Below are 27,289 nucleotides of genomic sequence, written 5' to 3'. Positions count from 1 at the left end.
GATATATATTTATTTATATTTATATATACAGCAGTCAGAGGCACCTGCCTCCGTGTAGTGAAGGACGAACGTGAGAGAGAGAGAGAGAGAGAGTGCAGGATATTTGCATCCATTTCGTCTTCAACATCTTTAAACAGACGGTAAGAAAACTAAAATAATATGAAATAGATCTAACCTGATGGGCTTTTTATTATCTCCCCATGGTCAGCAGAGAATATACAACATGGTAATGCCTTTACATAAGATCAGGATTAGGATCTTTACTTCATTTGAAATCATACCAGGCATTTATATATTTCATACATAAATATATTATATAAATAAATATAATATATTTATATTTATTTAAATATACACAAGTATATGCAAATATGAATTTACTGAAAGCAAGATGTATATATATATATATATATATATAGAGAGAGAGAGAGAGAGAGATACAAGCAAGGTGTGTGGTTGTGTGTGTGTGTGTGTGTGTGTGTGTGATAGATAGATAGATAGATATAAGCAAGGTGTTTGTGTGTGTATATGTGTGTGTGTATATATATATATATATATATATATATATATATATATATATATATATATATGTGTGTGTGTGTGTGTGTGTGTATGTGTATGTATAGAGAGAGAGAGAGAAGCAAGGTGTGTATATATAAAGATACATAGATAGATAGATACATACATACACACACACAAACAGTGGGGTCTGAAAGTCTGAGAGCACTAGTGAAAATACTTCTATTTTGTATTCTTTTCTAATTTAATACAACAATTTTCATTACAAATTATATTACTGAGTGTTATTTAACAACCTGAGTGAAAAGTAGAATCTTTGAAATATTTACATATGTACACTCGAGCTGGCATGGACTCCACAAGTGTGTGTAAAACCTTATGATCCATTTTGGATCGGAGTGTCTTCTGAACACGTCTGACCTGAACACACATCTGATCTTTTGTGCAAAGCAGTGAAGATGGTCACTGTCACAAATTTGCTTACATTTAAATAGAGATCTGGAAATAGTGCAGAATCTTGAATATTAAGTATTCAAGATATTGAACATTTACTTTCTTTGTTTTAAATATTTCAAAATTCTAAATTTATTTACAATTCTAAATTTTAAAAAAATTGCAGCATAGAATTATTTAATTACTTTATTTTTTATTTACTAAAATTACATTTGTCTATTGCACACTGGCTAATACAAACTGCTACTAGTGTTACTTCTAACAGTGCATCATTAAAGTTTCTATCACATAAAGTAATTTATTTTCTTGATGCCAAGGGAACAGAGAAATTGATGGTGTAATGATGTTATATTTCTGGCATTGGCTGTGCGGATAACATCATTGTGGATGAGAGGAAGATGATTTGAACGGACACAGGCGTGAACGTGTTGCTCCAGAAAATCTTGTTTCATGCTTCTGTAAATAAGATTTGTAAAAATGTCCTGTCCACAGTTAGTGTGGCTATTTGAAATGACAGGTTTGTGTTTCTTCTACTTAAGACAGAGAAACCCAGGGATCAGAGAGAGAGAGAGAGAGAGAGAGAGAGAAAAAGGGTGTAAGAGACATGGAGATGGGGGACAGAGAGACAGAGGGGGATGGAAAAAGTGAGAGTGAGACAATAAGGAGGTGGACAGAAAGACAGGAAGAGAATAAAATGAAGAGGATTGCAGAGAGATTGGAATTGAGGTAGAGAGAGACAAGAACAATGTATACGAGAGAGAGAGAGAGATGGACAATGTATGTTATATCACTGGCTAATTGTGATAATTGGTCCTCCCTCAAATTCATTAGTGATATCAGACTGCAGTGTGAAAATGAGTCCTCAAAGCAATCACTAAATAGTTTTATTCTGCTCTGCACAGTAGAACACAACATGCACACAGTCTCGATAAGTCAACATGCACACAGTCTGATAACTCGGTTTGCTTTTCCTGTAGGAAATCCTGCAGTTATAAGAAACCAAAATATATAATATATATATATATATATAATATATAATATATATATATGTGTGTGTGTGTGTGTGTGTGTGTGGTTGTGTGTATATATATATATATATATATATATGACAACACATGAGATATAAAAAATTATGACAAAAAGTCTATTTTTATAAAATGAAAAATGCATTTTTTTCTAGTGTTAAGGTTATTTCTAGTAATAAATGTTTTTTTCTAGTATTATTGTAAACAAATACTTTCACACATATTCAACCTACAACTCAACATATACCATCATAAAGGAGTCGTCACACAGGAATATTTTTCATGCAGTGCCAACAAACAGTTACACAGAATCCCAAATTCTTCCTGTTCACTCATGTGCCCTAGCTAGACTATGACTGCCTTGTACACACTAGTGCACATCATTTGAGATACTGTCACACAAAAATGTGTCTGAAAAACCAGAGCCAAGAAAGTAATGCAGTAAAAGCACACTTCTGTTTTCACATATTTACTCAAGTAAGATTAAATAGAAACTAACTACAAGTACAATTTATTTAAAATGCCACTGCTACTCAACACATTTTATACAAAATGTCTCATTTAAAACCAAACTCTTGATTTGGGTGAATCCAAGAATCAGTGTCTGTAGCAGTGGTCAAAACACAGGCAGGCAACGTCACACAAGGACAATCCGTATTCAGAAAGTGGAGGAAGTAGGTGATGGTCAAAACCAGGACAAAAACAAAGACACAAAACTCAGAAAAAGGCTCAGACTTAAAGTTACAAAAGACTTTGTAATAAGAAATAGAAAGACCAAGGTGTAAGTAGATAAACAAATCAGTAACACAGAACAGGTGAACACAATCAGATATCAAACCAATGAGGGGATGTGCAGGGAGGGGGAAGAAAGACCAAAACAGAAACCAGAAAATCGGCACAGTATGAGAATTTTTCCCATCTTGAAAACATACATTGCAAAAACAAAAGCATATGATTAATCATGAAGTCTTGGTTCCTACTTGATTGCGTCAGGTCTGCACTTGGGCTGCTGCCAGATGATTACTTCTGAATAAATCAATAACTATGCTTTCGAAGGGCACCTATGATAGGGGTGGCACAAAGGGACCCGACAACAGTTTCTATGGTGATGTGTAGTACCTCTGAAACCTGGCCCAGATATATACAATGGCGGTTTTACCCCATGTGTGCCCCCAGAGCCGTGACACAGTCACATGCTGGAATTTGCAAGCTTATGTCTGGTTATAAGGCACATAATAGGACCTTAAGGATCACTCACTTTCAGTGAGTTAAAATGATAAAGGCACTCTATATTCACATTTCCGTGTCAAAGATACTAAAGTTACAAAGATGTATCCTTCATCACACCACCCCAGTGACAAGCAAAGGTACAATTTAGTATTTCTTTTTTGAAAGAAGTATTCTGTGCACACTGGACTATTCACCTCTTGCACGGGTACAATAGGACTAGTCTTCAAAATGTGTTGCTGTGTCTGGTGAACCTGCTCAAACAACGAAAGAAGGATTGATACTGCCAGGTCTCCTTAGCAGCCCATAACCTGGTTTAATGGCTAAAAAAACCTGTGAATGTCTGAGGAACCTCCCAGACCTTACGTTCCAAAAGCTAACTGGAGGTCCCAGTCATCTCATCCATGGTCTCCACTCCTCTGAGCGTTCACCACAGAGTCTGGTTGAACTACCCTGCTGAGGATGGTTAACAAATGTGCGAGTTGTTTTACCTGGAGGAGAAATGATGGGAGTTCTCCTTTTAATTCCTTTTTTCAGGTTTCCATTGCAACAGAACGTAAGTGCCTGTTCTCAGGAAATATTTTGGAGATAATTCATAAGGCTAAGAATACCAGACAGTGGGTGTCATAATGTGAGATGACTCAGATGTAATTGTGCCCTCGAACCAAACAAGGCAGCAGCCCAATTAAATCCATACCCATGTACTCTCTATGAGAGATGTCCTCTATGGGGTGGCATGAGGGGAGACTGAGGGGTTTTAGAGGTTACATCCACTGGCAGGTAGGCCACATTTGGCAAAAAGTGTGTACTTCAGATAAGGAATGGAGGTGCCCATTAATTAATAGAGATCTCTGATTTATATAATTATACATCCTAAGCCGACTGTGAGTTTTGGCATTATCTCAATTTAGAGCTTTTTCTTCTCTCTTTTTATTTTATTTCTTCTAATTCTTCTAAGTAATTCTGGGATTTGTAACAATCCTCCATATAAATCTAACAGTTGCAATTAAACCATTTAAAATAATTTAAATGGTTGTAGGATTGTTGGAGTTTAAATTTTGCTGTTGCTGTTAATAAAGCTAATGTTGATTTGCTGGTTATACAATAGAAAATGAAATATTACAAAATCGACAAATTACAAAAATTAAGAATTACAAAAAGGAGTAATGTAATGAATCCAAAACAGAAAAACAGAAACCCTGAGTGATTGTGGAAGTAAATGTGTTTGAACTGTTACTAAGAGTACATTGAGGAGAATGCACATTACCAGTTCAGCCATGTATAAGAAGAATCAAGTTACTGAATATGCAAATAAACTCAGTAATCTACAACAAACAGTTACAAATTAAAAGGCATTCAATAAAGTCATGCAAGACGATAAAATAAAAGAAATACCATCTTGCATTACGTTTTAAAATTGGATCAACTCAGATGATTTTTATCCTTAAACCATGATAATGTAGTTGAAAGAACAGAAGTCAGGCTGCAAAGAAGTGGAAGTATAGACCTGCTTGCTGTTGCTGTTGAACAATAATGTAATACCTATATAAGAGCTCAGTTTGAATGGCACATTTTTATGACCACTACCAATGGTTATAAAAAATTTATAGCACTTTTGTGCAATGTTTATTTTCCAGTGGGGTACAACACATACATGTAGGAAATGATGTACAACAGTATATCACATAGACATCTTAGTATTTAAGTATGTACAGAAAGTAGTGATTCAGGATAAAGAACAAGTAAAGAAGTGAATTTCCAGTACTTCAATGCTAGGTATTCCCTTGACACCAATTCTTTCTCTACACTTGGGTTGGATTGCCACCAGAATCTACACTGTACCAAGTAGGCAACCACTGCTAACCACGTTTAAATCTTTGCAGACTTATGAAGTCATGTACTCTGAAATCTGATCAGAAAAATAGCGTATACAAATTCCACTGATAGTTTCCTTATTCATCAGTTTCATCTTTAGTATATCTTTATGATCAAACTCGCATCTGGTTGGAGTGCATTTAAATTTGAGAATAATATTTAACCTGAAAAAGGCTTGCTTAGCAGTTAAATAATCAAAATCAAAATCAATATCATAAATAAGTATCACAAGTAAGCTATAGTATGTAGAGTAATATAAGTAATACAGTAAAAATAGCAAGTAATGCTGTTCACAATTGCACAAGTGCAGGAACCTTAGACTAAAATGTATGTAATGAGGTTTAGTGTCAACATGTAATCATGTCAGCAGAGAGGAGATACCGCTGGTGACATGATCAAGTTCTGAAGGTCATCATGGTCATCAGTGCGGGAGTTGAGTGGAGCAAGCAGTCCCACCCCGCAAAACAATGCATCACTTTTATCAGAGCTGGAGAGCGGACAGGACCCTCAGGAAGAACATCTGCAGGAATCTTGACCTCTGCAAGGGGCTGGCACCTGTTGCTGGATCTGGAGAAGAAGCTCAAGTTTCTGCAGCACATTGCGGTCACCAGCTTGAGACCAGACACCCTCCTCTTCTCTGAATCCACCAGGCAAGTCATCATGCTGGAGCTAACAGTCCCTTGGGAAGATCATATAGATGAGGCCTTTGAATGGAAACTCGCCAAATACAAGGGGCTGGTCAGCGTGTGCAGGCAAGTTGGCTGGAGGCCCAGGTGCTACTCGATCGAAGTCTGTTGCAGGCTCTTCGCAATCACGATCTCTGGCCAGAGCTTTAAGCACATTGGGTAATGAAGGGCGGAGGAGGGGAAGAGCCATGATACCACCAATGTGACAGAGAGAGCCTCTAGGTATGTGTGGCTCAAAAGAGGAGTATAATAGGGCAGTAATTTGCTAGCCATCTGGACACAATTCTGATTAGCCTCAGCTGGGTCACCTGCTGGGGGGTGTATGATGTTGAAAGACCTGAAACACCCAATGATTCCAGGAACATCACTGAAAATATGTCCAGAAGCATCAGAAGATACAGATTTGTTTATTTAAATTTGAATCAGAATGCACAGACTTGGATTTTCATCAGCTTAGTATTGCATCAGTCAAAATTTGCATGCAAGAGACACTGTGACCATGCAACTGAAGCTGAGTCACCATTTGGTTTGTACATTATACATGTTTGTATATTTTGTTTGCTCAAACCAGCACTCAGCCAATGTCTGAACGTCTTGGGCAAACAGGAGTTGGTGCTTCCTCAACACATCCTGCACTGTTAACTTCTGAGTCAACTATTCTCAGCTGGAATTCCTGCTAATTCACAGTTCTTTGTTTTGGAGTGGGTATTCATCCCACACAAATATCAGCGTTTCTACATCTGAGTTGTTTTTTTCCCATTGGTTCACTTTGTACCGCTAAGCATATTACAGTGCTAATGCTCAGGCAGACATGTCTGAACCTCTTGGAAAACAATGAGACTCAACTGTGTCCACTTCCTTGGCACTGAACTGATATTATTGATGCTGTGTCTGGCTCTGACATCTCCTGCATTGGCTTTGCATTAATTCCAGTGCTGGCACACATGCTTGGCTAGCAGATTTGAACCCTTGTTCAGAGCTAATCTGCCCAAGCATCTTAGTCTAAACAGCCTGTTTGTAGTTTGAAAATGCCAGGCCCGGTAACAACACGTAAGCATCGCAACAAGCCAAGAAACTTGTCTAGACAAATAAACAGCTTAGCAGCAGATATAAGACATGGAGCTGAGTCCATGGAACATGCGTTCGTATTGCCAAGTGACATACCAACAACTGTGGCCGTTCATTTTCTATGTAAGTGCATGACGTAGAGCCGCGATTCCAGACACAAGTGACATTTGAATTGAAATTGTCTTAATTATATGCAAATTAGGTATGATGCAGTAAAGTGACAAATTCAAACGAATGGTGACAGTAAATTCCTCAGTTGCCTGCTGCTCCCAGAAACCATACAGTTGTTCCTGCTCATGAAATGCATTTGCCATTTAAATACAGTATAAAATATTTTCAAGAAAAGGTACTACCCTGATATGGATAAATTTGCAGTAGAATGTATAAATGGCTACTACTCGTATCAGAACTTAAAAAACCAGAGAGTGCACACCCACAAGTGACAATGGTAGTATGCCCACAAGAGACAAACTGCAAGGACGTAAGAAGCTTTTTGCTGTGAGCACAGAGTAACTTAGAGGCTCTCATTCCACAGCATAGCCCTCTTTAGAGCTCAGTGGCCGGTCATCCTGAGCATGACTGTCTTGGCTCCACCAGTCTTGGAAGGCCACAGCTCATCTTTTCCTGGGCTCCTTGGCATGTGTTCTAGCTAATATGATGAATCATGAGCAGGTCAGTCATGGGCATATGCAATACATTGGCTATTGTCACTTTTAATGATACTCGGAGCTAGTCATTAGAATATAGGCTACTGATGTCTGTATCCACAGAATAACAGGTAAACATATACATTTTTATAAAATATACTGACCAATTATTTTAGTCCTGAAGACCCTAGCTAATGTAATGATCACATTTATGCTCCCATTGCATTCCCATTTCAACAATTTGAAATTCTACCATTCTACAGTGAGAAGGATTGTTTACAAATGGAAGTCTTCAAGACAGTTGCCAATCTTCCCGGGAGTGGGCGTCCCCACAATTTCAGTCCAAGGTCAGACCATTTAATACTCAGAGATATAAAGAAAACCCCAAGAGTTACATCACGTGACCTATGGGCCTCTGTAAGCATATTAAATGTACATGTTCATGACAGCACAATCAGAAAAGGACTGAAGTATGGTTTTCATGGAAGGGTGACTAGGAAAAAGCCCTTCTCTCCAAAAAGAATATGTCAGCATGACTTAGATTTGCAAAATTGCATCTGAACAAACCACAAAAGTTCTGGAACAATATCCTTTGGACTGATGAGACCAAGGTGGAGATGTCTGGTCATCATGCACAGGGCAATGTTTGGCAAAAACCAACACCTCATATCAACTGTTAAGCATGGTGGTGGAGGGGTGATGATTTGGGCTTGTTTTTTTGCTGCACCTTATTTTACTGCACCTTTGTACCATCTACGAATGCACCTGTGACAAATAAACCCTTGAATCTTGAATCCTTCACCAGGTTCTATGAAATAATTGTTGTATGACAGCAGTATTTAATGCGAATACTGTCATACCTCATTACGAAACCTCGTTGCAGTATCTTGGCATCCGTGCACACATGCATAAAGGGATAGTCAGGATGCAACATATGTATCTGGCTGTAAATAGACAGTGCTATTTCACTTGTGCAAGAGAAGCTAAACTTCATGCACATGCTCAAAATATCATTTAAGCCTCTGCTGTTGAGTAATTGCTGTAATTGCTGTTTGGTGTATTTAGTTCCAGATTAGCAAAAGACTTTATGCCAGTTATGGTTGGAATGTGATACAAATTTTAAACAGTCTGACCATTTGAAACTAGAGCACAATATGTTTCACCTGACAAAAAAGGTGAATAGCTGTGTTCTAGAGGCTTTCCTAACTGAATAGTCGACCACTGCAGCTTGATATGGCATTGAGAACAATGAGGTGATGACATCGCTTCTGGTAGACTCTGTGTGTGTGTGTGCGTCTATGTGTGTGCGTCTGTGCGCTTGTGTTATTTTTGAAGTGTGTCTTCACTCCAGATGGAGGTACATATGGAGGAGGTGGTTGCGTAGGTGCACAGTCAGAGCTTCATAGGGCGCCTTCATGCTCTAATGTTAAAAATAACTGTCTTTACAATTTGAACAATTTGAAGCCACTTGAATGATGACAGTAAACTACCAGGGAGAAAAAGCAAGGGTGTATTGCAAAGCTTGGTATTTATGACAGGATAAAAAGTAGAAACTGTAAGCAGAGTTTTACCTTCGTATGGGGATACGGGAGATACTTGAAAACAAAGCTTTTTTGCTTTCTCAGCTTAAGTAACAGTCAGACCAAACACAAGCCAATTCACTTGAATGGGAAAGGGTGTGAGATTGTATTTGTTTGTGGTGGCGGTTACTTTCTAACTAGCAAATTAGCTAGATAGCTAATATAACCCCTATATTCCTTTAAAAAGCAGAGCAGGTTTACTCTCCTACAATCCCAGATGGTTTTTGGCATACATACTTATATGATTACATGATCATGAATTTATCATTATATTGTGTTCTGTGTAAATATACTGTAATGTCATGCTTTATCCATCCCACCCTGACGTTGCTAAGTTACAGGTGTCCCTGGTTCAACATAGTAAAACTATAAATTATAGCAGCTATAAACAGTCATTCACTCACTAGCCTCTTCTTTTATTCACTCTCTTAATGTTAAGACCAAAAAAAGTACTGATTGTCATGTTCCCAAGAAACCAAAATGTCCTCTTTCCTGAAGACTCTCCTGTGGAGGAAAACCTCCGTACTGTTACAAAGTGCTGACACTCTCCATAGATATTAAGCAAATGTCTCCTTACAAAAAACTTCACCATATCAACAATTATTTTTCTTTGTTAAATTACAACATTTTTTAACTGTTTATTATTATACTTAGATTATGTGGATCGTCCGCCATATACTGTAAGTCTCTATGAATTAGCTGTTACTATAGAAATGATAGCATCTTAAAACGAGCATATTAATCATTTGAATTACAGCTGGCACTACTGCAAGAGCCATGTTGTTATAGAAAATTAACCAACCCCCTCTGACCAATCAGATTTGAGAATGCAGCAGCTCTGTGGCTTAAAGTAGTTTATCAAAAGTAAGATCAGAAAACCACAGCTAAAGATGTAACATTCATATTAGCTAAGCTAGTAGGTTATCTGATGTTAGTGTATTTCTGCATTTTGGAAGATGATAGCTTAGGTAATTTTGCTATTAATATTATGATATGAAAATAAAACCAGTATTTTATGCTGAGCAGTGTGTCATGTCAAGGGACTGAAAAATGTAATCTTGTAACAGGCTTTTACAGGATCAAATTAACATAAGCTCCAACCTTTAAATAAATAAATGGGCCTGGTTACTAATATAGATCAGTATAAGATTTTCTGACACACAATGTTGAGAAACCGAGCTGACTTTGAACCTAAAGCCACCGAGTTTAACCGAGTTCCAGCGTCGTCTGGAGTTCCCCATTTGGCTTGTTCAGTTTCTCCCTGGTGGCTGGATGGCTTTTATTCACAGCTCAGCCTTACTGAAGGAAAAAAGGTCACTGGATCTGCTGTTTTCAGGCGTCTTTTCTCCTCCGTTCACAAGCGAGTGTCTGTTTTCATCGCAGCTCCAGTTAGGCCTTTGCGCTGTACGAAACTCGGGCCTCTCATGACTCCTGGAGCAAACTCCTACTCTAAAGGGTATCCAAAATGTTCAGATTATACCTAGGTGCATATTTAACTAATGTGTGAGAAGAGAGTTATGTTTTTATGTTGTGTTTTATTGTTGCTGGGATGAGTATCTCTCCATGGGATAAACGTCTTTTTGTAATAGATTTTAAAAGTTGCAGTGTGTGAGATGCTGAAATGAAGATTTTGTCCCATTGTGGCAAAAAAATTGGTTTGTGCTACACCTTTTCTGCTGCATGGATTAATCTCGTGGTTGCCAGTGCCAAGTCAATACACACCCAGAGAGAATTCAAGGCTGCATCCCAAACCACATAATGTGCACTAAGTAGGATGCCTATATAGTAATGACACCAAAGGTGTACTGAAATAGTATGACAATTATGCAGTCCAGGTATTCATGACGCTGAGGCTATAAATAAATGTTGCCATTATGGTATTACAGAAGTGTTATGAAAAGACTTTATTGTGCATGTCAGTGTGACTGTCACATTTACTGAGTTGAAAAAAAAAAGCAGAACTTACTTTCAGACTTCCAATTGTGCTTTGCTTTAGGTTCAGAATGATGCAATCTCCACTCTGATGGTAATGCATAACTGGAAATTCTTTTATCTATGCAAATTTAGATTTTAATTTATAAAAACCTAACTGACAAAAAAAATCATGAAAACATATAATGTATAATTATAAGTATATCTTTTCATAAATAGTAATTTTATTTTACACAGAGTCAGTGGTTAAGGCTTTTGGGCTACTTAGCCTATCAGAAGGTTGTGAGTTCAAATCCCAGCAACACCAAGCTGCTTCTTTTGGGTCCTTGAGCAAGACACTTAACCATCAATTACTCAGTTTTATTATGTCTCAATCATAAGTCGCTTTGGATAAAATCATCAGCCAAATGTAAATGTAATTTTTTTCCCCCATTTCAGGTAAATTATTGCTCATTGAAATAGCACTACACAGTAGATAGAGAAATCAATTATCCTGACATGGAAAAAAAAGGTGAATCTGTGATCCAGTGTTTCACTTTAAATCTGGTATTATTATTATTATTATTATTATTATTATTATCTAATTGAACTTCTCTCCAGTTGATCCTGATTTGTTTAACAACCAGACAGCTCCAGTGTTTATCAATTTGAAATGAAATCTATTTTTCAAATTGTTGACACCATGTATTTGATTGAAATTCAGGGTATACACACACACATATACTCTCATTACTTTCTCTTTCTCACACACATACACAGGTTTTGTGCTACATTACATTTGCATTTATGGTATTTGGCAGACGTCCCTTATCCATAGCAAATTATAGAAGTGAAAGATTTTACAATTACATTTATCTCATTTATACAACTGAGCTTATTGAAGGTTAAGGGCCCAGCAGTGACAGATTGGTGGTTTGTGATTTGAACAAACGATTGGGACACGGATTAGAGACAAGACACATACACACACACACACACACACACACACACACACTCAAACTCGTGCAAATTTCTGCTCATACAAAAAAATATTTGTTTCTCTCCCTGCGTGATAAACAACGTTGCCAGGCAACGGGAAAATCAGAATTGAAGAGAGGATTAGGATGTGGATGTGTGTGTGTGTATGTGTGTGTGTGTGTGTATGTGTATACACATTCCTCTATATGCCAGTGTATGCTTGTGTGAAAGTGATTCTCTGAACATTATAACATATGCAGTGAGCATTAGTGCTTTGCGTGTGTATGTGTGTGTGTGTGTGTGTGTGTGTGTGTGTGTGTGTAAGCAAGAGAGTATGCAGCAGAGTGGTGGATAATCAATCATTCATGACACATACACACTGCGCAGAGGCTGGAGTCAGCCGTGTGTGCTCTTTCGTACAGACGTGCCCCACACACACACACACTCTCACACACACGGCTTCCTGAAAATGAATGAATCCACTAGAATATTGTCTTTCCTCTTCTGTGGAAATCTCTATCATCTATACCCTTCTCTGTCTTTCTCCCTTACTCTCTCTGTCATTGTGCACATGTAAGCACACTTCGCTACACTGATACACCAAAAAAAAGAAATCTAGGCACCAGCCAGACTTCTAGCTTTCGCCAGAGAGCCCTAGAAGAAGTGTCTGTTTTGAATGTGTGTCGAATTGCTGTGTCTGCATCGTTACGCAGCAATAATAATCATCCATCCATCCATCCTCTTTACCTCTTATCCTGCACAGGATCATGGGGGGCCTGGAACCTATCCCAGGGGACTTGGGGCACACCCTGGATGGGGTGCCAACCCATTGCAGGGCATAATCGTGCACACACAAATTCACACACTACAGACAATTTGGAAACACCACTAAGCCTACAACACGTCTTTGGACAGGGGGAGAAAGCAGGAGTACCTGGAGAAAACCCCCGAAGCACAGGGAGAACATGCAGACTCCACACACCCAGGGTGGAGGCGGAGTTTCACCAACCCGCAACCCTGGAGGTGCAAGGCAACAGTGCTAACCGCTAAGCCACTGTGCCCCTGCAGTAATAATCAAGGGGGAAACAATTAGACCCAAAAACAACACTGCGTAAGCCTGATAGAGCGAGATGGCTAAAATCTAAATTGTGAAAGGGTGTGCATAAACAATGGTATATTGCACACAATATCATAAGCCTACAATATACAACAAAAGGAAAATAACTTGACACTTTGTGATAGGTGAAGCAAAAATTTGGAAACGTTTATTATTAACTTTTCCTCAAAAGAAAAGTTTCCTTCTGTCTTGAAATTTTTCATAGTGGAGGAAAAAGTGCACCTCTGCCTAAGTGCCCACACTGCCTCTCTTCCCCTGGGCAGTCAGATCTGCTGTTGTCTCTTTTCAATAGGAAGACTCTGGGCACTGAGCCTGTACTTGGTCAAGATTTATCTCAGAGAGTGAACAGATACTCTGCCAGTTTATACTCTCTGTTTAGGGCCTGATAGTGCTGTAATCTGGACCAGGTGTGGGAGCCGTCTCAGTTCCAAATCGGTTGTTTGGATCAGTCTGGTAACTTGGTTTACTGTGATTAGACTTTGGTAAGCAGTGCTGGAATAAGCCTGCTGGGTGTTCTTCTTTACTATTTTTATATTTATGCAGAATTCTCATGTTTGTCCCACCTAGTGTAGTCCTCCATATTGTGGACCCTTGACTTCACCTGCATATGGCTCAATAAGTGTATTAATGCAGTCCAAAAGTCCGCACCAAATTTTAATTGGGTCCAAAAAAGAATAAAAAACAATATGAAGAAGAAAATACATTTCTTACTTTTTAGTTTTCTGTGGCGCTAGTACTCACTCCTCAGCCTTGAGTGAGGTATTATGTCTTTTTATACTGCATTTATTGCATATTTGCAAAACTATCTACAGAATTTAAGGAATATCAGTCTCAATAATTTGGTGTAGGGAGCACAAAATCTCAATGGAAAATGTAATATGGCCTGGGGAGTTTTTTTTTTTACCATATTTTTGACATCTGGACAAATTTCTGTTTGGAGGAAAATCGAAGGATGCCACATCATATCAGTTAAGTCCAGTGGAGGATCATAATGGTATGGGAAGCCTACTTATGGAAATCATTAGGTCCTGTGATTGCCTTGTATCATCGTGCCTTGCATAACCGCCAACAAATATAAGGCAGTTTTACAGAACAAGGTGCACCATATGGTGTACACACTCTTCCCTGATGATGTTCCCATGCTGCTACAATTATTCAAGAGTGATTTGATGAACAGCAGGATGAAGTGAAGTACTCTCCAAAGCCTAGCCGAATCACTAGACTAGAAATAGATAACTATGCCACTCCCCAAAAAGATCAAGAGACATTTTCTTCTTGAATAATGGTCCAACATCCCACCAAAAACCATTCATTGGTAGCTCAGTGGTTAAGATGTTGGATTACCGATCGGAAGGTCATGAGTTCAAGCCCCAGCACCACCAAGCTGCCACTGCTGGGCCCTCGAGCAAGGCCCTTAACCCTCAACTGCTCAGTTGTATAAACAATGAGATAAATGTAATCATTCTGGATAAGGGCGTCTATGTAATGTAATTGTAATTTTCTTTCCTCGTCCTATCTTTCTTCCCACCTCTTCCTGTCCTATCACTCTCACTTTTTTCACTCTTGTCTCCCTTTGTCTGTTTGTTCCTCTCCCACATCATTCTTCCTTACCATTTCTCTCTCCAGCTCTAGTCTTCTGTCGTCCACCATGTTGGCTGTCGGACTCTTCGTGCCCCTACTGTTGCTACGGGTTGGCTGTTGCCGGGCGACCGAAGTTCCAGAGGATGCAAGTGCCGAGTTCTGGGTCAGACTGTACCATCAGCTCCAGATGGCAGGGACCGATGACAACATCATCTTCTCTCCACTGAGCGTGGCGCTAGCGCTGGGTATGGTGGAGCTCGGAGCTCGAGGGTCCTCACTGCAGCAGATCAGACAGGCTGTGGGTTACACACAGTACAGAGAAGGTAAAGAAAGGGCCTAAAATCTAAAATTTATCATCACTTATCAAAAAATAATTAGTTAATTACAGAAAATCAAGTGCATGGATAACTACACAATTAGGTAAATGTAATGTAATGAGCAAATCGTTCAGGATTAAGAACCTCTAAGAAGTGTTATTGATAATGTAGAGGGGCGTGTGTGTGTGTGTGCGCTCCCACAGACGAGGAGTTCGCTGTCCTCAAGAACCTAACCCAGGCTCTGATTGTAGATGAGGCCCAGTACGTGGTGCATTTGGCAAACTCACTCTTCCTGCAGACCGGTGTTCACTTTAACCCTGAGTTCCTAAAGCTCATTAAGCATTATTTCCATGCTGAAGCAGAAACAGTGGACTTCAACGAGTCAGCTGCTGTGGCTCAACACATTAATGCCTGGGTCCAGAACCACACTGCAAGTAAGTACACAGCCACTGAGTTTATTTCAGTTCAGATCATTTAAAGTAAGCAAGAAAGCTCTTCAGAGCCAAATGTCTCATAGCCAGAGAGGCCTTATGATTAAAACACAAGATAATACCGAACATTGAGTCTAAAGGTTTTCATATTTTGCATTTTTCCCCCCTTTCTGTCCTGTGCAGATAAGATTCATGACCTGGTTTCTGCGGAGGATTTCAGCAGCTTGACAAGAATAACACTGATTAACGCGGTGTACTTCCGAGGCAGCTGGAAGAATCAGTTTCGACCTGAAAACACAAGAACATTTTCCTTTAGTAAAGATGATGGCAGTGAGGTGCAAACGCTGATGATGTACCAACAGGGTGACTTTTACTACGGTGAGGAATACAGGCAGGTCTGAATGCACTAACAGTAATTTTTCATTTTATCAGTTATAAACCAGTAATATAATTTTGTACCGATATTTCCTCAAGGGGCACTCCTATCCTTGGTGCATACTGCTGTAGAAAAATAATCAACCACCCAAAAGTGATTTTAGGGGAATAAAAGTGATTTATTCCTTTTACACCACAGCAATTTGCCAACACTAAAAATCTTTTAAAATTTATTTAAGTGACACCATACTTTTTAACTGTTTATTAAGCTATGCTTAATAGGGTCCCTGGAGGACTAGTGGTTAGGCTACAGTGCTCTCACCACTGCAGCCCGGGTTCGATTCCCGGCTAGGAAACCAGCCCCCAGTCACTAGGGTTGCATGCAACAGTGCACTCTCAGTGCCAGTCCCAAGCCCTGATAAAACTGGGGAGGGTTGTGTCAGGAAGGGCATCCGGCGTAAAAACTGTGCCAAATCAAATACGCGGACCAATGATCCGTGGCGGTGACACCTAATGGGAGCAGCCAAAAAAGGAACAACAACGTGAATGTCTGAAAAAAAAACAAGAAGCTAGTTCTTGTTAACACTTGTGCTAAAAACAGTCATTTACTTGCCAGTTGATATCCATCCATCCATTTTCTGTACCGCTTTTCCAGCACAGGGTCGCACACACACTCACACAGCCATTCACATATAACGGACAATTAGAAACCAAACACTGCTGAACAAATAGAAGATGATTTAACACCACTACTATTAACACCACTAACTCTAATTAACTCTACACCTTCAAGGTGCACCAGCAACTTGGGTGCTGTCTAACGGCCTTAGCATGCATAATGCAGATATGATGTTCAGCTGGCTTCCCCAAACAATATGACGTAATTGTGGATCACATGGCAGCTGGGCGAGCTCCACTAACTCCACAAACGCACTATGCAGCCAAGCTTGTGATTGGTCGTTACAAGTGAGTTTATGCTGTCTGTACATTGTAAAAGGCAATCTTTTTCTGTGGATGAAATTTTACTGGCTCCATCTACAGTACTGGAGCACTCATACTGCAATGGCCAGTGTTAGACCACAGCAAGTACAGTATGTGAGCTTGTAAGCTTGCGTAACTGGTTTCGTCTTAACACAATCCTTGCAAACATTGTCTGCCTTAAAAAAGAAAGTGTACACAGTGATAAAAAAAACAGGCATGTCTCTAAAGAAGATATAATAAAAACATTCATCAAAGTTCTTAATCAGTGCTCTTAGTACGACAGTGAACAAACAAGAAATGTTATATTTCAGTGTATATATTATATTATATACACTGTGTTGCTCCTTTTAAGCTGAACTGGAGCTGATAGGAACACACAACCTTTCACAATTTCTTTTCACCACTTGTGCAGGTGAGTTCAGCGATGGCAGCTCAGAGGCAGGAGGAGTGTATCAGGTGTTGGAGATGCCATATGAAGGTGAAGACATGAGCATGATGATTGTTTTGCCAAGACAGGAAGTTCCGCTGGCCTCATTAGAACCGATCATCAAGGCCTCGCTGATTGAGGACTGGGCCAATAACGTCAAGAAGCAGAAAGTGGAGGTTTACCTGCCCAGGTGAGAGACCTAGATAATGGAGTGGGAATTGGTATTGATTAAATGAGTAGATATATCTATATAATATGTTTAATAGTAATATATTTCCTATGACTGTTATTAACCATATTTAAAAGGGTGAACTGTGACTGGGTGAGCCATGAGGCGAATCATTTTTTTCACCACGGCAACTTTACCCATGTGGGATATTACTGAGGAAAATTCTTAGCATTATCTGTCTAACTTAAGTATTCGGAGAGTTTGGATGGTTTGGAAACTGTTTGGGTTGTAAAATTAGGAGAATATAATACTCCCTGTGAGTGCATTGTGATCTCATGGGTTGTCTTTTAATGCCTCTGCCACTATATAGTGTAGGCATTATATTTTCGGGTTGTCCGTCCAAGATTCTCATTAGTGCGACATCCCAAGAACAAGTGGTTGAATGATTGTAGGATTTATTCAGAGTTATCATTGTAACCAGCAGACAAAGTGATTAGATTTTGGAACTGATCCAAACAGGATCAAGTTCACAGCAAGGTCAAATGTCTGAACTAGTTTTTCTTCAATAGCTTCCTTCTGTGCTTTAAGGGTATATTTTAAGGGTATTTCTAGCATACAGATTAGTAAAAAGAAGAACGCAACTTGTGGCAGGGACATTTTTTTTAGTTTTTAGCACTGGCAAATGTTCATGCCTCAACATGGCTGCAAAGCTAGGTCCAAGAGCCACAGATTCTCTAAAATGGCGTACTTGGATTTGGGAGCAGAGATTGATGTTTGAGCATTACAGGCTTTTACCTTTTTTTTTTCTTTTTGCAAAGCTTACAAATAGCTTTGGGTGGATCCTCCTGTTCTCTTCTTTCATTTGGTTTAAAACCAAAATACTGCCAAATGGAGGGGAAGGGGAGTGAAGGGGAATGAAGCAATATTATTGATTATCGCTGTGTTTTAATAAGGATCATTATTTTTAGATATCACCCAGCCCTAAGCTCTAATCATTAGCCGGGGTGCCCTGGACAAGCAGATTGTGTGTCTGGGCTATTAGTGTTCTATTCATAGTTGCCCAGCTGACAAGTACATTTAGTAAGTTAGTAGTAGGTAGTTTTTCCCCTGTCCACAGAAAAACCTCCTACTGAAAAAAACCTGAAATGTTTGTTGGTTCATATGGTTCGTAATTGAGCGGCACACTATTAGCATGCACTGCCTTGCCACTACACACATCAATCAGGAATGCATTCTGGTCATTGGTCTCTGCAACAAGCAATTAAATTAAGTTTTAAGCTATTTTTACCATAGTTAAGCTGGTTTCTGGACAACCAACACATGAGTGTGGGAAGCACATCAGGGCTTTGACTTGCCCAGTGGTCTAGCTAATGAATTTATAATGGACTGTGTTGCAGTGTGCAAATTGGACAGTTGTACAGTCTCACACTATTTTATCATTTGAAAACGTATTTTCTTGTTTCTGGAATCATTTGATGGTGATATGTTCCATGTGACTTGGTATATGTTGATCTGAGTGTGGTCATGAGGGGAGGAGCTCAGTAATGTCAATAATGATGTTCAGATCAAGGCTTCTGATGTGTCCTATATCGTCTCAATGCCACCTGCAGCCCTTACTGTACACACCAAATAGATCGATTCCATGGATTAATGTTTACCAAATTCGTGAAAAGGAAGCTGGATCTATCCGAGCAGGCTGCTTTACAGCCCAGTTTTAACACTTCTGTGCCCACTGATGAGGCACTAAATAAAACTATTGATTCTCAATCTGTCGGATTTCTACCACACACTACAGTCATGTCTCATATGTACATTTTGTGTTAAGGATGAAAAACTGCCACCTCACCTTAACAAGATTGCAAGATTATATTCTTTTGATTTATTTGGATAATGATACAGGTTTAAAGTGGAGCAGAAGATTGACCTGAGAGATGCATTACAGCAGCTCGGCATCAAGAACATCTTCACCAAAGAAGCAGACCTGTCGGCCATGACAGCTGACACAGAAGGTGTGTATGTGTGTGTGTGTGTGTGTGTTAACATCTCTCAGAGCATTGCAAGCACATACAGGAAGTGCCATACTTCTGAGTCTTGCTTGAGTGTTGCAAGAACATTATTATTATTATTATTATTACAGTAGTGTTTCCTTGACTTTATCCCTCTATTCACAATCATCCTTTTCCTTTCCCTGTTCCTGCATTTCATTTATTCATTCATCTCTCTCCTTTCTTCTATATGTTCCCTCTGTCTGTTGTATAATCCTTGCATCCCTCTCTATCCCTATCCATCAATTTTTTCATCACTTCTTTTCATCCTTTGTGCCTTCCATTTCACTCTATCCATTCCTCTTTACGTCTCTCCTTCCTTCTGCCATTCCTATATTGTCTCCTTCATTTCATTCCATCACTGCATGACTCTCTACCTCTTACATTCTGTTACATCCTGTTTGTTTGGCCTATCCTCTGTCCCTTTTTCCTCCTTCCTTTCATACCTCTCCCTCTTTTCTGATCTGCAGAAGGGAGGGATCTGTTCATCGGGAAAGCCGTACAGAAGTCTTACCTGGAGGTGACAGAGGAGGGAGCGGAGGGAGCTGCCGGATCAGGTGCACTCATTCATTTTATCCCTCTCTTTATCTCATTATTATATTCTCTAATGTAATTACACACAACAGTAACAAACAGACAATCTTGCTTCATTTCTCATTTCTTAAATCCCTTTTTTCATATCCCTGCTTCCTTTTTTACTTTCTCCATCATACATTTGTCTCAACATCAACCAAATCACATTTAAGTTAGAAGATAGTAGGTGTTCCAGTGTTGAATTTATTGCTAAATGCCATCAGTGTCAGTGTAGTGCCTCAATAATGCAGGTAGTGCCAATAGGCCGTCGTTACACCTATGTGTTGAGAGGTGTGTATCATTTTTACAACACAAAACATACAGTAACATCATGTTGCTGTCAGGGTGAACCCACTGTATAACAGTTTTACCCTACATATCCTCTCTCATATCCTATTTATCCTCTCCACACTTGATTATTCCTACCATTTTAAGCTTTTAAATATTCATTTATTGTAAGAGCCCCCTCTGGTGTTCAGTCAGTGTTCCTGTATTGAGGAATATTCATTTTCTCACAGGACCAAGAGTTCAGTTAATATATAATAATACGGGTGTACATATCTGCTTCCAAGACTACATCATCTCAGTATGTGATTAACAAGACCAAGCTTCCATCACTAGAACTGACAGGAACCAGAGCCCACAACTTCTATACTGGGACTGACAGAAAGAGTCCATGCCTCTTTCTCTGGGACAGACCGGCACAGAGGCCACGCCTCTTTCTCTGGGACAGACCGGCACAGAGGCCACGCCTCTTTCTCTGGGACAGACCGGCACAGAGGCCACCCCTCGTTCTCTGGGACAGACTTTCACAGAAGCTGCACGTCTTTTTCTGAGACAGACTAGTACAGACACCATGCCTCTTTCTTTGGGACAGACAGGGACAGAGGCCATGCCTCTTTCTCGGACAGACTGGCACAGAGGCCACACCTCTTTCTGTGGGACAGACAGGGACAGAGGCCACGCCTCTTTCTCTGGGGCAGACCGGCACAGAGGCCACGCCTGTTTCTCTGAGACAGACTAGTACAGACACCATGCCTCTTTCTGTGGGACAGACAGGGACAGAAGCTGCACGTCTTTCTCTGAGACAGACTAGTGCAGAGGCCATGCCTCTTTCTCTGGAACAGACTGGCCCAGAGACCACACCTCTTTCTCAGACAGACTGGCACAGAGGCCACACCTCTTTCTGTGGGACAGACTGGCACAGAGGCCACACCTTTACTGGGACAGACTGGCACAGAGGCCATGCCTTCTTTACTGGGACAGACTGGCATAGGCTATGCCTTCTTTACTGAGACTGACTGGCATAGGCTATGCCTTCTTTACTGAAACTGACTGGCATAGGCTATGCCTTCTTTACTGAAACTGACTGGTGTCAGACTACTTTATCAATACGTTGATCATTATTGCCACTGAACCAAATGTTTGGTCATCACTGCCACTGAACCTTTATGCAATACATTCTGTTTTATCACTTATCGCCACAGGTGCACTAGTTCAAATGAGTTGATGGGATCTATTTTCTTCCACAGGAATGATTGCTCTGACAAGGACCATGGTGTTATACCCTCAGGTTATGGCTGATCATCCCTTCTTCTTCATCATCCGGAACAGGAAGACAGGTATAACGTACCTGCAAACTATACAAATAATGGAAGCTTACAGCCTCCAGTTTAGCAAAATTTCAAACTTTTTTTTAGTTCAGTGATTAAATTTAATAGAATAGAACAGATTCATATAGAAGCAGAGTGAGTCTGTATTTTGTGTTCATCCAATTCTGTCATATTGTGAAAACCCGAAAGATGCATCTTTTCTCTGACAAAAAAGAGGAAATTTAAGACACTGTCCATGTCTTGGTTGATTGACATTTATATTAAGGGTAAGGGGGGATTTATTTCATTTTGACTAAACTGTTCTTTTAATGTTAATATGTGTGTTTTCTTGTAGGGTCCATCCTTTTCATGGGTCGAGTCATGAACCCAGAGGTCGTCGATCCCTTCGATCCTGACTTTGATTCTGTTTAATGCACCATGAATAGAAAGTAACGAGGCCCAAAGAGCGCCAATGCCATGTATTTTCCCCTTCATGGTTTTCTACAGGGAGAACCCTGCATACGCAAATTATACTCTACATCATATGTGATTGTATTTTGATACTCTCAGCTTTAACCACAGGAGCAGATGTTGTAAATATATCTGAGATATCGGTCTCCGTGGCCATGATGGTAAAAGCAGCACATGCATTTATACATATTTATTGAGCTAATTAACTGCATTTCTTTTTCACCAGCCTCAGAGTATGCACTCTTCTTTACTGTAAATTTGCTGTTGTGTTTACAAAGTAGATATTTATTGAATATATACGTGCAGTTTTCTCTTACTTCTCTCTCTCTCTTGCTTTCTATCTTTTTCCTCACTGTTCTGAATCTTAGTATTTTTAATCTTCAATGTGGCTGAAGTACTGCTGAAATATTGACATGCCTTATAAGTTTTCAATTTCATGAATGTACAGTTACGGAAGCAGGGTTACCATGGTGACTCAGTATGCAGACCATCTGTTTGGTGTACAGGGATTTGAATAAGAGACACACCAGCTGTATTCTTGATTTCAGAAATAAATATGAATGTGGAAAAATCTATCTTTCTTTCACCGGTTGTAATGAACATGTGCGCTGCATATAATATATACATTTCATATAGGAATGTCCTGATCAGATACTGCGTGACTGAATACTGAAAAGCTGGACTGTCGTGATGTAGCTATGCTGTGGATGTGTATGATGACTTATAACCTTCTGGTTGGTTTCTTGTGACAAAGTCAGCTAGGTTTGTCAGGATCACTTTTTTTCTTAGAATTATTTCAATGGCTATAATATATCATTGGCTTCTAGATTCACGATTCTTTTATTGATAGTAATTGAGTTGAGTAAAGCTCATCAATCAGTAAACAATAAACACTAAACATTAAAGTGCAGGGCAAGACAGCAAGACTAGGCAACACATGCAAGAAATGTGCATTAATACTGAGTAAGTAAGTGAAACGTAGCAGAAGAGTATGAGCAAATGTTGCAGTAGTACAGACAGACAGAAACCTGTAGCAGCAGTAGTCATTAATCTATAATATTACAGTATAATCATTATCATTTTACAGGGTGTCCCGAAAGGCTCCATACATAGCAAAGTGTCTTCCAAAATTTTTCATACTTAGTTTACATTATATTTTTTTTCAGATAGCCTTTAAGAATGCCTTTGACAAAAGAAGAACGTGTTGAAATCATTCTCATGGCTGGATCACAAAGCTGTCGCAAGGTTGCAATGGACTTTTACAGGAAACATGGCAAACGAGTCAAAGTTGGGAAAGACGACCCCGTGTGTGTTTACGAAGAAATGGCAATCATGTAGAGGATGTTTTGTAAATGAAGTTGCATTTTGCTAAAAAGTGTTAATTTCCCTTATGTATGGATTCTTTTGGGACACCCTGTATAATCATTACTGTATAACAGTAATGACTATACATTAATACCATCAGAATTAGGAGTGCAGATTTAATGCAGCGATAAAGTAGAGTCTATTCACATTTTACGGAAGTTGTTAGTCCAAAATTAAAGCTCGCAGCTCTACATCAACATTCCTGATGCTATGTAACTATAGTCAGCATTCAGGGCATAACAACACTGTATTAGTCAATATGAAGACTGATTTTAAGCTAGTTAGTTACTAAGGCTAATGATTTAGCTAGTTACCACATAGCCACAGATTTTTTTCATGCACAATGTAAAAGCACACTGACGGTAGAAATGAGACAAAACCACTGGGATTATAAACATTTTTCTTAAGTAGGCTGAAGTAGGCTTAATGTTGACAGAGAAGGTCTGAGGAAATTATGATCATTTTGCACAGGATAAGTGATCTCTGTATAAATCACAATGATGAGAGTGTCTTCGTGTTGTGCACATAGTTGTCACAAAACAAATCCTATGCATATTGGGCACATAATTTTAATACAAACCAATCATTTTTACCTTTGTTATAACAGCTTGTTGTTGGTCTTGTGGCCATTAGTCGTTCACATGACCATAACATTTATGTTCCTGTGCTAGGAACTCAAACACACACCTAAAACCTAGAGAAGTGCAGCTTCTCTATCAAGTCCTTTAAAAATCATTTATGTTTTTTTGTTCTTCATTTGAAACTCAGCTAGAACTTGGTTTTGGTTAGGATTCAGTGCGAGAGAAAAGAACCTTCCTTACAACTTTCATACTATGTGAAAACAGTGTAGTCTTTCCAGACATGAGAACACTAACATGACATGCAGATGGAACTAAAATTCCAAAGATATGCTAGTAATAATTGCATCCACCTGCCCATGTAAAACTAACCCAGTATGAATATGGGTATTGATGCGTCGTGACGTATATTAAAGTCATGTATACCTTGAGAGTGGGCCGTTCACTGTGAACATGACATTTGAATATAGTATAAAATATATGTGACAGTCAGTAGAGAGGACGTTTAATTAAAAATGATAAAAACAGAACAAGATAATACCCTCCTAAAACACAGTAATCATATAATGGTGGCCTAAGACTAAACTTGGCTAAATAAAATGAGAGTATCTTTTTTTTTTTTTAACATACCATTGAGTTAGAAAAATATCCAAAACCTTGGTTTGTTTAAATGTTAGTAAGTAGCCTTGCTGTAAGCAGTTCCCACTAAAGCATGCCACGTTTCCACACTTTGTGTTGTGTTGTTTCTTGCCTTCACCACGTCCATTTTTTTAATATTTGTACACTTGTGGGCCATTATCTCTTAAGTGTCTGGTCTGTATCCTGTATCCGTGAGCTCTGATACTGGTAATGCAGTAAAAATGAAACATTAATGTATGTCCCAGATGCTTAATTTAATGAAACATAGCTTGTATAAATGCCTGCCTGCAACTGCTAATTTAATCAGTGATGCCTAATGAGAGAAATTTGGCTATGCACTGCCAGTCAGCTATAGCAAGATAGTGGCACATCATTAAGTCACACTGCTGTGGTGTTTTCGATTTCAGAAATAACCACAGTACCATTTTATATGACGTGTGAGAAAAGGAAGATTGTGTTTTGCATATAGGAACATGCAGATTATGCACACATTTCCTCATTACTCACTTTAAAGCTACCCAATTCTATTCCATTACATTTATAAAACATTGCGTGATGGCAGAATGGTGCCTTATCCTGCCTTCGATTCTTATATTTGAAGGTCAGAGGATTTAATATTTCCAGGGAGACATCATAAGAAACAGCACCATCTGTTATCAGGGAGCATCACTAAAGCTCACTGATACCCGAAATGCTCTTTTTGGCTCTATGCTGCAGGATGTCAAGGCAGCTTTTAAGGAATAGGCTGGCCAAAAATGAAACGCACAATTTTCCTCTTAAAATAAATGTAGATGATTAGTGAAACTGAGCAAGATTAAAGGCTGAGGACATGAGATTTTGTGTGTTGTGAGGCTGAAGGACGTGCAGTGAAGTCTAATCTCTGATGACATTGTCATGCTTAGCAGATACGCACATGCTACATTTTCATTATCATTGATTTTAAAGGCATGAATAAGTCATTACATTAATAAAGCATTGGCTAAATCGCATACAAAATTGTATTAAATTCAGTGGCACCTAATGGCCAAATCCTTCTCTGCTTTTTTAGTTGTTTATATTTAAAGATCAGAAAATTTAATTTCTAATCACACATCATAAGACACAGAACCGTCTGTTATCAGAGAGTCACTAAAGCTCACGGGAAAGTGAGGAGCTGTATTCGAAACGGTTGTGCTATTGTTTATCTAGTGAAATAGACTGAAATTATGCAAGGTCAAAGAAAGGAGGATGATGTGCACAAGCTTGAAGAGTGAAGCATGATATGTTTAAGGATGAATTATAAAGTGGGCAGTCTTGAAGGAAGAATGATAAAGTGTGTGAGTTTTTTTTTTTTTAAAAAAGATGATGTGTAATTGAAGAATGAAGGAAATTTGATTGATGCTGTACTGGTGGAAATAAATTGCTGGCTATATTAGCCTCATTGCTCTTTTGCAAAAGTTTAGATACCAAACATGGCTTGACTTTGCTTGTCTTTAATTAGCCAAATAACACAGAATGCGGGCAGCATACATTAACTTGGGAAAACACAATGTTATTCGGAGTTAACTAATCTCCATTTTGCAGGGGAAAAGAAAGAGATTAACATCTATCTAGAGCTTTATAACATCACGATCTCATGATCTCATGATATCTATAACTATAAGATATCTACTTACAGCTTCTCATGTTCTAAGAGGATGACATTAAAAACCATAACACTCCAGTTTATTCCAGATATTATGTGGTTAAGGAAATTCTGACTTGGTTAAAGGGTCACTCTTAGCCATGGTACTTTTTCAGAAAAAACACTTTTTAATTAACTCTTGTCTTCTATTCAATAGCTATGCTATCTCATGTTGCTGCAAGCCATCTATTTACAGTCTGTGCTAGAATTATTGGCACCCTTAGTAAAATGGGTTTAAAAAAATCTAATCTAATAAAAAAATAAAAATGATTAATCTAAAATGGAAAAGAAGAGAGATGTGTAACCTTTAACGGGAGTAAATATATTCCAAATTTTATAAATTTAGATATATTTTTTGTGGCACAATTATTGGCAACCCTCCATTTTGTACTTTGTGTAACCTCGCTGTGTGAACATAACAGCACCGAGTCTTCTCCTATAATGCGTGATGGGATTGGAGGATACTCAGAGAGTACCTGAGATTACTTCTCAGGACAGAATCTCTCCAGATCTTCCAGAGTCCTAGGTTCTTTGTTATGGTCTCTCATTTTTAGTTTAACCCACAGGTTTTCAATAGGGTTTAAGTTAAGGGATCAGAATGGACTTGTCAAAAGCTTGATTCTGTGGGCACTGAACCACTTTTGTGTGGATTTGAACATGTTTTGGATTATTGTAGATTGGATTATTGTATAAGATTCAACCATGGCCCAGTTTCTTGACAGAAGCAGACTGATTTTCATTTAAACTCTCTGATGCTATGTTTCCTAACCATATTTTCCTGACATTTGGAGGAAAAAACAGCCCACATCATCATTTTTTACTGTACTAATAAACTAGTAAACTCCATGCTTACATTTGTGGTTAAATAAAATAAAAGGCTTTATTCTGACACACCTTCCAAATAGTTTGCTGGGATGAAGGTGGCATCTAATTGTAGATTTGCTGACCCCAAAATGCTACCATCTTCTGCAAATCTCCAACCGTGGTCCTTTGATA

The 27,289-nt window shown here is 38.9% G+C and overlaps 1 protein-coding gene across 1 annotated transcript; it reads left to right on the top strand.

Moving 5' to 3' along the window:
- Nucleotides 1–10: 10 nt before the first annotated feature.
- On the top strand, nt 11–22,623 carry serpini1 (serpin peptidase inhibitor, clade I (neuroserpin), member 1). The gene is made up of 9 exons (XM_026913317.3): nt 11–140; nt 14,713–14,990; nt 15,188–15,418; nt 15,599–15,793; nt 17,184–17,388; nt 19,267–19,376; nt 19,883–19,969; nt 21,518–21,607; nt 21,933–22,623. The coding sequence occupies exons 2-9, from the start codon at nt 14,735–14,737 to the stop codon at nt 22,007–22,009; spliced, it is 1,251 nt and encodes a 416-aa protein (XP_026769118.1). The 5' UTR covers nt 11–140; nt 14,713–14,734; the 3' UTR covers nt 22,010–22,623.
- The last annotated feature ends 4,666 nt before the right edge of the window (nt 22,624–27,289 follow it).

This window comes from Pangasianodon hypophthalmus, chromosome 6, assembly GCF_027358585.1.
Source record: "Pangasianodon hypophthalmus isolate fPanHyp1 chromosome 6, fPanHyp1.pri, whole genome shotgun sequence".
In the NCBI taxonomy this organism is placed as follows: domain Eukaryota; kingdom Metazoa; phylum Chordata; class Actinopteri; order Siluriformes; family Pangasiidae; genus Pangasianodon; species Pangasianodon hypophthalmus.
The sequence above is the reverse complement of the archived record's forward strand: the minus strand, read 5'-3'. Positions and strand labels throughout refer to the sequence as shown.

What these genes read in the sequence shown, in the direction of transcription:
- serpini1 (XM_026913317.3), top strand. Translation starts at nt 14,735, where the DNA reads ATGTTGGCTGTCGGACTCTTCGTGCCCCTACTGTTGCTACGGGTTGGC. An exon ending in TTACACACAGTACAGAGAAG is followed by an intron (nt 14,991 to 15,187) that starts GTAAAGAAAGGG and finishes GCGCTCCCACAG; the next exon opens with ACGAGGAGTTCGCTGTCCTC. An exon ending in CATCCGGAACAGGAAGACAG is followed by an intron (nt 21,608 to 21,932) that starts GTATAACGTACC and finishes GTTTTCTTGTAG; the next exon opens with GGTCCATCCTTTTCATGGGT.